This window comes from Centruroides sculpturatus, unplaced genomic scaffold (genome assembly GCF_000671375.1).
Source record: "Centruroides sculpturatus isolate CEXI.00-Female unplaced genomic scaffold, Cexi_2.0 scaffold392, whole genome shotgun sequence".
In the NCBI taxonomy this organism is placed as follows: domain Eukaryota; kingdom Metazoa; phylum Arthropoda; class Arachnida; order Scorpiones; family Buthidae; genus Centruroides; species Centruroides sculpturatus.
In genome coordinates this window covers 432,191-444,648 of record NW_019384894.1, presented here as the reverse complement: position 1 = coordinate 444,648, position 12,458 = coordinate 432,191, and the positions used below count along the sequence as shown (strand labels likewise).

Below are 12,458 nucleotides of genomic sequence, written 5' to 3'. Positions count from 1 at the left end.
AAAATACTGTATAATCCAGAAGACTCAAGCAGCTAAAGGAGTAACAAAAATCAAATCTGAGAAATAAAGAACATCGAAGATTTCATAATGGAACCCGAAACGGATCTGACGATAGAAGAACGCTAAGAACTCTTGAATGAAGAATACCAAGAATCTCGGCGAGGTATGTTTTCTTCTGAAAAAGAGGATTAATGCCGATATCTGTTATTAAAGATCATTTGAAGAAGTGGGAGGATGTCAGAACAACGGTCTTAGAATGGCATCTAAACCAGGTTGAGGCTTGAGGATTTCTACAATTGCAATGCTACAAATGCAATTACTTACGGAAAATCCTGAAGAAGAGGGAAAAGCAATCGACATTAGACAGATTCTTTAACCATTTCAAACGGAAAAAAACATGACTAATAAAAATGCAAGACTGTGTGTGTATGTATTTTTATTATTACATATAAATGAAAGTAAGAAAGTGTATATTTTTTTATTTTGGGGGGTCTCCAGAACGAATTAATTAAATTCCCAAAGAAACCTATGGTAAATCGATAATCGGTTAACGAACAATTCGGATAACGAACAAAGTCTTGGAACGGATTATGTTCGTTACCGATCACCCACTGTATTTTTAATATTTATACTCGTACAATTTCAAAACTATTTTCTGTAATAATTTGTTTCTGACTTAACCGATATTTTGATATTATTGACGACAAAAGTTTAAAATCATTGATTTCCTTACCTGTCCATTATTTTTGTTTGACGGAGTTGAATTGTTTGGACCACGTGGCATGAAAAATTTTGTCAAGGTCCTGATGAGAATGTGCAGACAACTGAACGTATGAAAGAAGACCACTGAGTCAAGACCGTTTACAACGTGCAACTATCTATGTTGCTGACGTCGACGGACACACACCATTTGTATGTTGTGATTGGATAATTTAAATTAGCAAACAGTGACACTAGTGAGACTTTATTAAACTAATTTTTCTCATTTTTTCGTTAAGGCGTGAAATACTATTTTGTACCGTAAATGGTACTTGAAATATTATAATGTACTGAAAATGTACTTTCAATTTACTGGAAAGGGCAAAATGTACCAGAAAAGTACAAATGTACTAGGAACGGCAACACTGTCCGGCACAAGTATTTGTAAAATCTAAGTGATTCATACAACATGGAATTCATATAAAACGGAATTATCAACAGTGTTATAGGGGGGTCAACTGTAATTTGTTACAGATATTATTTATAAAAAGTTCAAGAAAGGATAAAATTTATAATTAAGACGAGTCAGAATATTTTTTAAATTTGTCATATGCATTTAATATAGTTAGATGAAACAATAAAATTAGCTAAGTTTTGTATACCTCTAAAAGAGAAATTTTCACAAATCTTGCTTAACAAATTATAAAGTTTAAATGTAAAATTTATTGAACGATTTTGAATAAAGAATATTCTCCATAGATTACTCTCATCAGAAAAAAATTTTTAATGCTTTAGTTAGGATTGACAGTTCTTTCTGTCAATAGATATTTTATGCTTTTGAATGTCAGTTCAAAATCTGTGTTAAGAAACAACACTTTTCAAATGTACAGAAATTTCATGTATTTAGTACCATAATAGATAAAAGTATAGAATTCTTGTAAAAATTATTTAACAATCAATAATACTGTAAGTATTTAAATTCCTTTGAACATGTTTTAAATAAGAATTTCCATACATTTCATCATGGAAATTGTTTATCAATATAAGTGTCAGGAAAAAGTAATGTTGCATTTGTACTGTAATGTTTTCATAGTAAGCTATTTTTGTTTGTGTTGCGTAGGAAAATATAAAGTGAAGTGATATTCAGTGTCTATATTTAAGTTTCCACAGGATTTGATTTGAAAAGCAAACCAATGGATTAGAGAATTTGTAGAAAAAATAACTTATTATTTAAAATGTTTTAACAATTATGCATTAAAAATTATGAATTATGTTTAGGTGAAAATATATATTAAATTGTTAACTAATCTGCATTTTCACTTAGCATATTCTGTTTTAGTATATATATATATATAGAGTAGAGCGTCGTTTATCCGAAGGTCGGTTATCCGAAACGTCGGTTATCGGAAGGAATTCCAGTCGACAAATTTAAATTTTCGCCAGTGCTGTGGCGCTGTAATCTTTGGCTATGTCTTCTTCTACTCAAATATTTTACGTTTTTTATACTAAATTNTCTATATTTAAGTTTCCACAGGATTTGATTTGAAAAGCAAACCAATGGATTAGAGAATTTGTAGAAAAAATAACTTATTATTTAAAATGTTTTAACAATTATGCATTAAAAAGTATGAATTATGTTTAGGTGAAAATATATATTAAATTGTTAACTAATCTGCATTTTCACTTAGCATATTCTGTTGTAGTATGTATATAAAAGATAAAATACAAGTTTCTGTAAGGTTAAAAATAATGTATTGTCTAATAGAGAATGTAAAAAACAACTTAATTTGCAATTTACATTTATTGTTTTTGATTATTTTATTATTATAGTAAATGTACAAAAAAAGCTTTATTGAAATTACAAAACAGATAAAAGTTACTTGTTGATGTTTAAAACTGACTGAACATTAAAATATTTGATATCACATAATTTAGTTTAATTGAAAATTTTGCAATAATTTTAACATTAATGTCAATACACACAAGAGCTAGTGAAATTATAAATAAGTGCCTTTTATCAAGTTTTAGATGAAATGTCTATAACACTATAATGTCTGCCCGCTCTCACAACAACAACAACAACACAAAGTTTAGGCTAATTGATCAACATTTCCAATTTCAGTAAGTTGATGTCATTCAGTCCACCAATCAGCGCGTTGTGCCATCTGGATATTTAGTCGCACGTCTGGGTTCGGCGTTTATTATTTCCAAATCTGGCGTTTGGATACGAGGAATATTTTCAAAAAGTCTGTAATACAGATCTTCCGCAAAAGCAATAAGTGCAGTTTTATTCAAATTCGAAGTAAAAAATCCGTATTTTGCGACTGTGATCTGTGGTGGCAAGTGTGCAAATATTTTAACAAACATTTAACAGAGTAAGGTTAAAAGTCGCACGGCCTTGTAAATTACCCCCACCTGAGTTGTTTATTTGAAAACAGGAGGGAGAACAAAGGAAGCGTCGCTGGGCTAACCTTTTGAAAATAAAATTATTACAATATAATTTCGATAAGCGTGTCTCGTGTCTTGACCCGAATGTCCCGGGACTCGAGACAATTAAATTTAAAAAAAGTCCCGGGACTTCGAGGCGCAAGACGTCCCGGGACCCAAACCCTAGTCTGTATTAGTGCTTGTGCGTTAATACAGAAATTTATAAACCTTTTATTAAATAATTGTATTTAATTATATGCAAAAACTGTTTTTTCTTTTCAATAACTTTCACAGAATTTATAAATAACAATTAAACAAACTTACTTGCCCCAATTCTTCCCCATCTCACAAGCATGACATCACCAGAAGTGAACCGTTAGTTTTATCCAGCTATAGCTATGGGATGAACATTTAATGAAGGTTCGATAGGTTTATTAAGAAGCAGAATAGCGATATCATGAAGAGATATTGTTCGATCATAGGACGGGTGTAAAATTTTTCTATCAAAGAACATTTTACTTCCTTAGTATTTGTTAACGTTACCGAATTTTCCATATAAATCTTCAATTTCTTCTCTAACGGAAAAGATTACATTATGTTAGAAATAATCGTTTAAATAAATAAGTAAATATCACGACTTTAAGGCGGAGTGTAAACTTTTTACTTACGCACTTGATATCTAGCAGATAGCGTTATAAATGTAATGGTTTTTCTATGGGAAAGTCCTTTTCTAAAAATTCTCGAAAACAAAAGCAGACAGAAGCAATCAGATTTATGCATTAGAAACCTCTTTTATTTAAAAAAAAGCTAACTCGGAGTCCATTTCTGTAGCTACAGAAATTATACATGAGCTTGGACAAAAAAATATTACAGTCTCCAGTTTAGTGTAGCATTACCTTTATATACTAGGCTACAAATAGAGGAAAAGCACCAAGACAGACCTTAGATTTAAGTACGATCCACGGTTTATTTTGCGAAAGAGTAACTATTCTGACCTGTTCTTTCTGTACACAGAAAATATTAGTCTGTGTATAGTCAGTGTTTTAATATTTCGTTAGGTTATGTTTTACAATTTAATAATTGAAAAATTAAAAAAATAAGATAGTTTTAAACTTTATTTTCTACACTACTCATCAAATGTACTTTGTTTTTTGTGTTCATACATATAAGAAGTGCTTCTAGTTATTCAATACTAAAAATGTTTTATATTCATTCACGTATGTAGTTATAGAAAAATCAGCAGTATCTTAATATGAGGCAAATCATTTCCTTGATTCAACGAATCTTCGTTGATTTTATGCACTCACGTTGAAACGTTCTCAATACAGTGATGTGTTCTGAACATTACTTGCATTCAGAGAACGTAATGAAGTACATTTCGTACTTTTATTCTTCTGTCCCAATTCGATGAGTGCAGAAAGAATAGAGTAAAGACTACTCAGCATCTGAAAAGAAAATAGGGATGAAGACAAAATCCACAATAATAAATTAAAATGCATTATTTAATCGAAACTTACTTTAATCGGAAAATTGCGTTTGACACGAAAAAATCCACCAACAGAAATTCCAATGGGTGTTTTTCCGAATCTCTTCATAAAATTCAGCATCTGTTCGAAAAAGTACATAATTTTAAAATAAAATTTATCAATAACGTAAAAACAAAACACTCAATTTACCTTCAATTTAAAAACGAGGGAAAATCTGCATGAGGAGAATTTATTAATCTCGTTGAAATTTCCGTAAAGCTAAAATGAAAATTAATCAATATAGATTATATATCAATTTGATGGTACAAGTATTAATTAAGTCTTACCGAAGATGTAAATCTGGATAAACCGAATGAAATTATCATAAATCTGAAAATTGCGTATATGATAAAAAAAAAAATGCAACCAGTTTAAACTCTGCCGGTAAATCGTAAAACAAAGTAATGGTTACCAGGATACTGAACCCGTATAAAGTATTGCAGTAAACAGCAGGAAAATACATTTCGAGTTGGTTATTGACGTTTCGAACGTTTTCCATTAATTCTGTATGTTCTTCGATTATGTATACGATTAGATCTTCGATCATGCTCCTTCCACGAGGAACAACATCGAGTTTGCTCGACAATATGTTAAATCCATTAAACAAGACCAGTAAATAATTACAAATAATAAATAATATGCAAGCACTTTGTCCTGCTAAAAATGATAACAATAATGCCCAATCGATATTGCAAAGAAGAAATTCCATTACAGATGCCTTTTCCATGGCAAAATATAGAGAAAAGTCAAGCATGAAGTAAAATGTGACTTGCAGTAAAGCAATGACTGCGAAGAAAACTGCAAATTGAAATTCTAAGAATGTAATTAATGTTTTCTCCACTTCATAGCAAGATTTACTACTAGGAAGGTGTAAACGAATTCGTTTAATTAACGAGAACTGAAAAGTCAAGAATACGATCATACCAATAACAAAGAACTGCATGATGAATTTGAAACCTACGAATAAGTTAAACACGTCTCCACATACGAATTTATCGGAAAATATCGTGGAAATTAATGCAGCAGTATTCAGGATAAGAAAAAATTCAAGAAAATTTGAATAAAACATAAAAAATCGAATATTCCATGAATTCTTATGGTAGTCACATTTTAATATATTTAACCCGAGAATTTGTGATGCTGTATTTAAGGAATAAAAAAGGATTTTAATCTCATTATATGAGTTCTCCATAATTTTAAATTATAAATATTTTATTTTTCTTTCTTTACTCTTTCTGCCATATGGACAATAATAGAATCAACATTTCCAAATTGAAAAGTCAACCCCTTGAACATCGGTTTCTGACGAAGTCTTAAAAATTGTCCATTGTTCGAAGGTGGCCGTTCATTATAGGTGATTATTAGTACAAAAAAGGCATACGAAACTTTGAAAAAATAACTAAGAAAAGGCCGTTATTGAAGGTTCGGCAGTAATTTAGTGAAATATTTAACTTATTTCACATCTCAGGTAAAGAACGATAATCTGTTACTTTCTAAATTTGCTCATTTAATTGTAATAATATTCTTATAATTTGGTTTTATATCAATCTAATTACTAAACTCTGTATATTTATGTGAAGATGATGCTTAAAAATTGATTTCGAGATAGAAATGTGAACAAATTTCAGTATAGCCTATGATTAAAATGTTGTTGACCTTCCCTACCTGTGAGAAAGAAAACGAAATCCTGCTTTAAATAAGAATACATTTTATGAAAATTAATTCGAAGCATTAAAAAATTATGAAATTGTAAACGTCGAAAAATACATAACATACAGTATTTTTAAATGCTTAAATACGTTTCAATCCAGGAACGTAAATCCAAACTCAATTTTAATACGTTAGATTGTTCCTCGAAATAAAATTTTTTCTGGTATTAGAAATTTTGAATATATAAGTTAAACTTAACCTGTCTAACATTGGCCAAGCGGGTAAAATCATTGAAACCTAAGAGATTCTCATGGTTGCTCATGGGTTCCAGCCTGAGCCAGTTCTGACCACGTGAATATTACCGAACTTTTTCATTTATATAACACCTAAATAGGGAACAATTACATCCACTGTCATCACCAGAAATACATTTCCCTGTTGGTAGATTTCAATGAGTTGTTGCGTTGCCTATCACAGCCTTCTATTCCACTCAAAGTCAATTTATGTAACATGCATATATTCCATTTAAGTAAGTATTTTCAAAGTGCATTATATTATTAATGGCATATTTCATGTAATGGATATCGAAAACTAATTATCCTTAATTGTGTATGAGTATACATACTTATTTGTTTAATATGTTAGCTATTTCATTATAATAATACAATCCACTATGTCAGAATGCTATTTGTACTAAGAACTAAAATATACTCCGATAAAGATGCATCCTACTCCAAATGTGTCTTATATAACATAGGAAGTAGTGTTGTTTTAATCACTATATTGCTTTGGGCATTCTGTTGTATAACTTTTTTGTTTTAGAAGCAAATTACGAAAATTACTAATGAATAAATATTTCCGTTGTGTTCAAAAGTTTAATTTTTAATTTGATGGATTCAATTTAAAATCTTACAAAATAAAATCTCTACGAATATTTCAGTATGACTTTAAAAAGGAAACATATAAACTCTTAAAAATTTTCAATTCCCTTTAAAAGTAGATTCTTATATAAAATAAAGAAATATAAATTTTTCTGCAAAAGCTTATACGCTGTAAAAAGTCCATATGTGGCCGAGTGTATAAAATCATAAAGGTTCCCTGTATTCCAGTGATTTTATTCGGTTGTAATGCAATTGGTGGGTTTTTGTCTTACAAAATGGTTACATAGAGTTTATTGGATCATCTTCGTGCCTCTAACATCTAAATATAACGCAGGATGACTTTATATTTTGAAAAGTCTGTGTTGGATATAACAACTTGGCAAAACTTAGTTCATCAATTCAATCATTTGTAACTAAATTCAATTTTACTTGTATTTTACATGTAAATATAAGCTGGAAGAACTTTCCAAAATGAAGACTCTTTCTTGGAGGTAGCATTTGAGAAAGTGCCCGTTTGTTGCATAGCCTTTATAATTCTAATCATTTGTAAATGGCCAAGCGGTCAAGGTGGCAGCCTACCACTCTGAATAAACCTGAATTGAATCCTGACGATTCAAAAAATTTCCAGGAGTTGTTTAGGAGTGGTCCATCCAGATATGTCGGACCCTGCTCCTCTCTACTCGGCTGCCCCATTGCGGACCAGGCTGAACTTATAATAGGCTTGCTAACAGAGTTCTTCTCAGCACTCATAGATCCAACCAGTGGCCAAGAGGAACATTGGGAGTTTGATCGTGGGTTCTTGCTTCGCCAGGATAAACTGACTACATGGAATTTTCCAGGTTTTCTCCACGTCTGTAATGCCTGAATAGGACCAGATACTCTTAAAATGTCTTTCTAGAAGGCATCTTTCTAGCCAGGTTTCCCAAGTGTGGCATTGCCATAATTTAACAAAACAAACATAGTATTCACAGGGCAGAAAGAGTATAAAAGAATCATTTTTGAACTAGTCACTAGATTCGATTATACTTGAATTTAACATTTATCTATAAATTGCAAAATAATTAAGATAAATAAAATGTTTAATTTAAAAATCGAAATTAAAACGCCAGTAACAGGAACAATGACATATCTTGGAAGTAAAATTAGCAACTAATCAAAACAATAAGATTATAAAACACGTTTATTTCTTTCAAAGTTTAAATTTATGAAAATAATGAAAATCTTCTTTTGTATTATTGAGTACCTTGTACATAAAAATAATGTAGCATATACAAAATGATGTATATGCGTAACTGACTATACTAAAATAGAAATTTCATTAATTTTCATGTGTTACAATGCAATTGCTGTGAAAGTAAAAATTTTTAAAAATGTAATTTAATTTGTAGATTAATTCGTAGATCTGTGTTTATAAACACAGATAAAACTGCCTGCAATAAATTTCCTAAATCAATTATGTCAGTTAATCATTAAATGTTTTATTAGTCTATAATTTAAGAAATTACAATAAGATTTCTTAAGATAGATTTTGATAATATAAAAGAAATGTAAAGATTAGTAATTTAGTAATTTTTAAAAACTATTTCCAACTTGTGGTACAAAGAGGAAGCCCATTATGTTTTCTGCCAGGCTTACCATGGGGAGGCTGGGTGGTGAAACATGGGGATCGACATCAGAGCCGGCCCTACCATAAGGCGAACGGAGCAGCCACTCCAGGCGCTAAAACCTAGGGGACGCCTGTGGTAAAAAAAGTAAAGAAAAAAATATTTTTTTCACTTTTCGATATTTTAATTGCAAGCGTATGGCCAGTATGTGAATGGCCTTATCTGTTGAGACGCGCGTGGGTCGAGTGCGTGGGCGGGGTTCCACCCCCGGGCGCCATAATAGAATCTCGCTCCATCCTAAAACTTTCCTCGGGCCAGCACTGACCAACATAATCTGATGGTAGTAGTATAGGTTTGATACACTTTAGATTACAAATTCTATGGCAAAATATAATGTACGATACAAGATAAATTACACAATTTTTGGTTTGTTTTTTGGAATAATGTTAGATACAATATATTTGATTAACAAATCAAGAGTTATTTTTGGGCAATATTTTCTAAGACTTAGCGAGAACGTGGAGGAATAGTGTTGTTAATTATATAGAAATGACTGAGTTGCTGATATTTTAAAATGTAACACCAAGAAAGATGATTATGAAATTTTTCTATGAAATCTTCAGAAAAGTAATTGATATCTTGTAACTAATTCTCAATCCAATAAATCTCGTAAGTCAGTTAAATTATCTGTAGTTAAATGTTGAAGTTTTGGGACTAATTTAATAACTAATTTTTGTATATTATTTTTAAGGAATGTATTTGATAGATTTTGGTATTACAATATTTTTTTCCAATCAATAGTTTCACATGTGAGTGTCAGTTAGACATGTGGCCTCACCACCGATAGATATCATTGAGCCTGGTCGACTGCACATGGAAGATTTCCTTTGTCTACTGGCATTGTGTGTTAGACCTCGTGCTATGTGGCTCTTTGTTACTTCCATCTGAAGTACTCCTTTTCTAAATTATCTAGCCCAACAATGCCCCTTTCAATTTCCTGTACAGAAGTTTTCCAATTCATAGCATCCGCTGGAACAAAATTTGGGCCTTTTTCTAGAAGCTCCTTGATCCTTGCCGGTATTTCTATTTGGTCCCATATGTGGAAAGCAATAAGGTTTTTCTTGGTATTTCTAATCTCTTGTTTATGCATAATCCATTTCAATTTCTTCACATAATTACTAATAGAATTCTTATGGACTGCTTCAGCTAGATTCTAGCTGAAGCAGTCCATAAGAATTCTATTAGTAATTATGTGAAGAATTCAATGATTTTGCGAAGAATTCAATGATTCAGCTAGAATCTGCTTCAGCTAGATTCTGCTTCAGCTAGATTCTAGCTGAAGCAGTCCATAAGAATTCTATTAGTAATTATTGAAGAAAGAAATTTATTGAAGAAATTGATTATTGAGAAATTGATTACAAGAAAAAGTTTATTGCTTTTTACATATGGGACCAAATAGAAATACCGGCAAGGATCAAGGAGCTTCTAGAAGAAGGCCCAAATTTTGTTCCAGCGGATGCTATGAATTGGAAAACTTCTGTACAGGAAATTGAAAGGGGCATTGTTGGGCTAGATAATCTAGAAAAAGAGTCCTTCAGATGGAAAGCAGTCTTTAATTAATTAACAACAGACAGAGAAACCGAACACAAGGTATTAGAAGCAGTGATATCCAACTCACTAAGAATTGGTTAAAGCACAATGATTTGGTGTTGACTAGGGCTGATAAAAGTAAACAACTGGTCATTATGAAAAGGCATACTTATAACAAAGCACTAATGGATTACATCGAAAAGACAGAGTGTGAAAGTGTCAACAGCAAGATTATTGGAAGTTTGGATAGAAGAGTCAGGAAACTAGAGGTCTCTAAATTTTCCAGAGCTTTGCCTTTTCTCAAAAAATGCAGGAACCCTATACCTGGAACACCTAGGTTGTTTGCTTCCGCTAAGGTACATAAAACCGGTAAAGAAATAAGACCGGTATAGAGAAATGCAAGGGTCCCATGTTTGTATTAGAAAAGAAGTTGCATGAGTATTTATCCTCCCAACTGGACCCGGATACTCTAGTTGCGCGTGATCCTATGAAAGTGGTCAAAGATCTGCAAAATATTACATTAATGGAAAATGAAGTTGCAACTGTTTTCGACTGAGAACATGTATCCTTCAGTAAAGATAGAATCATGCGAGGAGGCACTTTTGGATTTTTTATATGGCAAGAACTCGGAGTTGCTTAGTTATACAGAAGAAGTAGAGAGTATGGCTAGATTGGTGTGCCGTGAATCTTGTTTCGCTTTTATTGGGCAGATCTACAGACAGAGAAGAGGGGTCCCTATGGGAAGTCCGCTCTCAGGAATCCTATGCTTATTAGTTGTTAGAAGACTGGAAAGAAGAATTTTTCATGGTTCTAAGGGGGATCTTATTTATTTTAGCAGCTACGTTGATGACCTACTTATATTATGGAGAAATAACAGCAGGATTAAGGATTTTTTGGATAAGATCAATGGTAACAATGATGGCCTTACTTTAAGATTGGAGCAGAAAAGTTTCTTGGATCTGCATTTTGTAGACATCGGTATTAAATTCAAAAAAGACCATCTGTCCTCTAGCGTTTTTATTAAACCATTCCACATCCTATTGTATATTTTCTCCCAATCTAAGGATCCATATAAATATAAAATTGCAGCTTTCAGAGCTTTAATAAGAAGTAAGATTTTGTATTGTGAAACAATACAAGACAGGAGTAAAGAAATAAATAGAATAATGAGCGTGGCCATGACCCTAGGTTACCGAAAAAGCGCAATTCTAGGAATAGTTAGGAAGTATGAAGTGAACATCAAGAAAGGGTCTTTTAAAAATGCTCCCACTGAAATCGTAAAATTTACATATAATGAAAGTATGAATAGCGTTATGAAAGAGATTGCTCACAGAAAAGGTTCGAGAATGCTTATAAAAAGGGCCCCTAATTTATACAAAATCCTCAGAAATGATAAGGATGCTATAATGTCAGAGGAGAAAGCAGGGGTTTATAGAATTCCTTATGAGAATATGCAATTTGGCGTTAAAAAAGACTATATTGGAGTAACCACCAGGAGTTTGGGACTTAGACTCAAGGAACATAGTTATAATAAGGAGTCTAATGCAACAGTTTTGTCCCAAATGGCGCAAGCACCAGGATCTGTAGTCAAATGGAATGAGGCAGCCATGATAGAACCTTTATCTTCCCCATCTTTGGCGTTGATAGCTGAAAAGTTGCAGATTTATAGGAGTAAAATACAGGAAGGCTGTTTAAATGCAAGGGATGCAGAAAGTCTTTCCTCTGCATCCTCTCAATTTTATTGGATGTATTAGTAATTGTATTTCTTAATACTTCTATGTACATGTTTTACATTTTTATATTTTTATTTTATGTTACTCCATTGGTTATTTAATATTTTAAATTTTAATTGTTTATGTTATCTTATTCCATTGCTTACTTAATTTTTAATTTTTTAATTTTGTATTCCATTAATGGAATCCTTTAATTCAAATTTGGTTCTCAACCTGAGGATGGCCTGTGAATCAAGCTGACAACGTTTGTTTTGAAATAAATTATATTTCTCGGCAAGGATAAGGTGTTCGTTATATGTATAACTGTATTTAGTAATGAATTAATAATTTAATGATTGATACTTAGAA

At 31.7% G+C, this 12,458-nt stretch overlaps 1 protein-coding gene across 1 annotated transcript; it reads left to right on the top strand.

Annotated features, from left to right (window-relative positions):
* The first annotated feature begins 10,937 nt into the window (after nt 1-10,937).
* Nucleotides 10,938-12,131, top strand: LOC111631337. The gene has a single exon (XM_023375560.1). It carries the CDS (start codon nt 10,938-10,940, stop codon nt 12,129-12,131), a length of 1,194 nt encoding a protein of 397 aa, XP_023231328.1.
* Nucleotides 12,132-12,458: the final 327 nt, after the last annotated feature.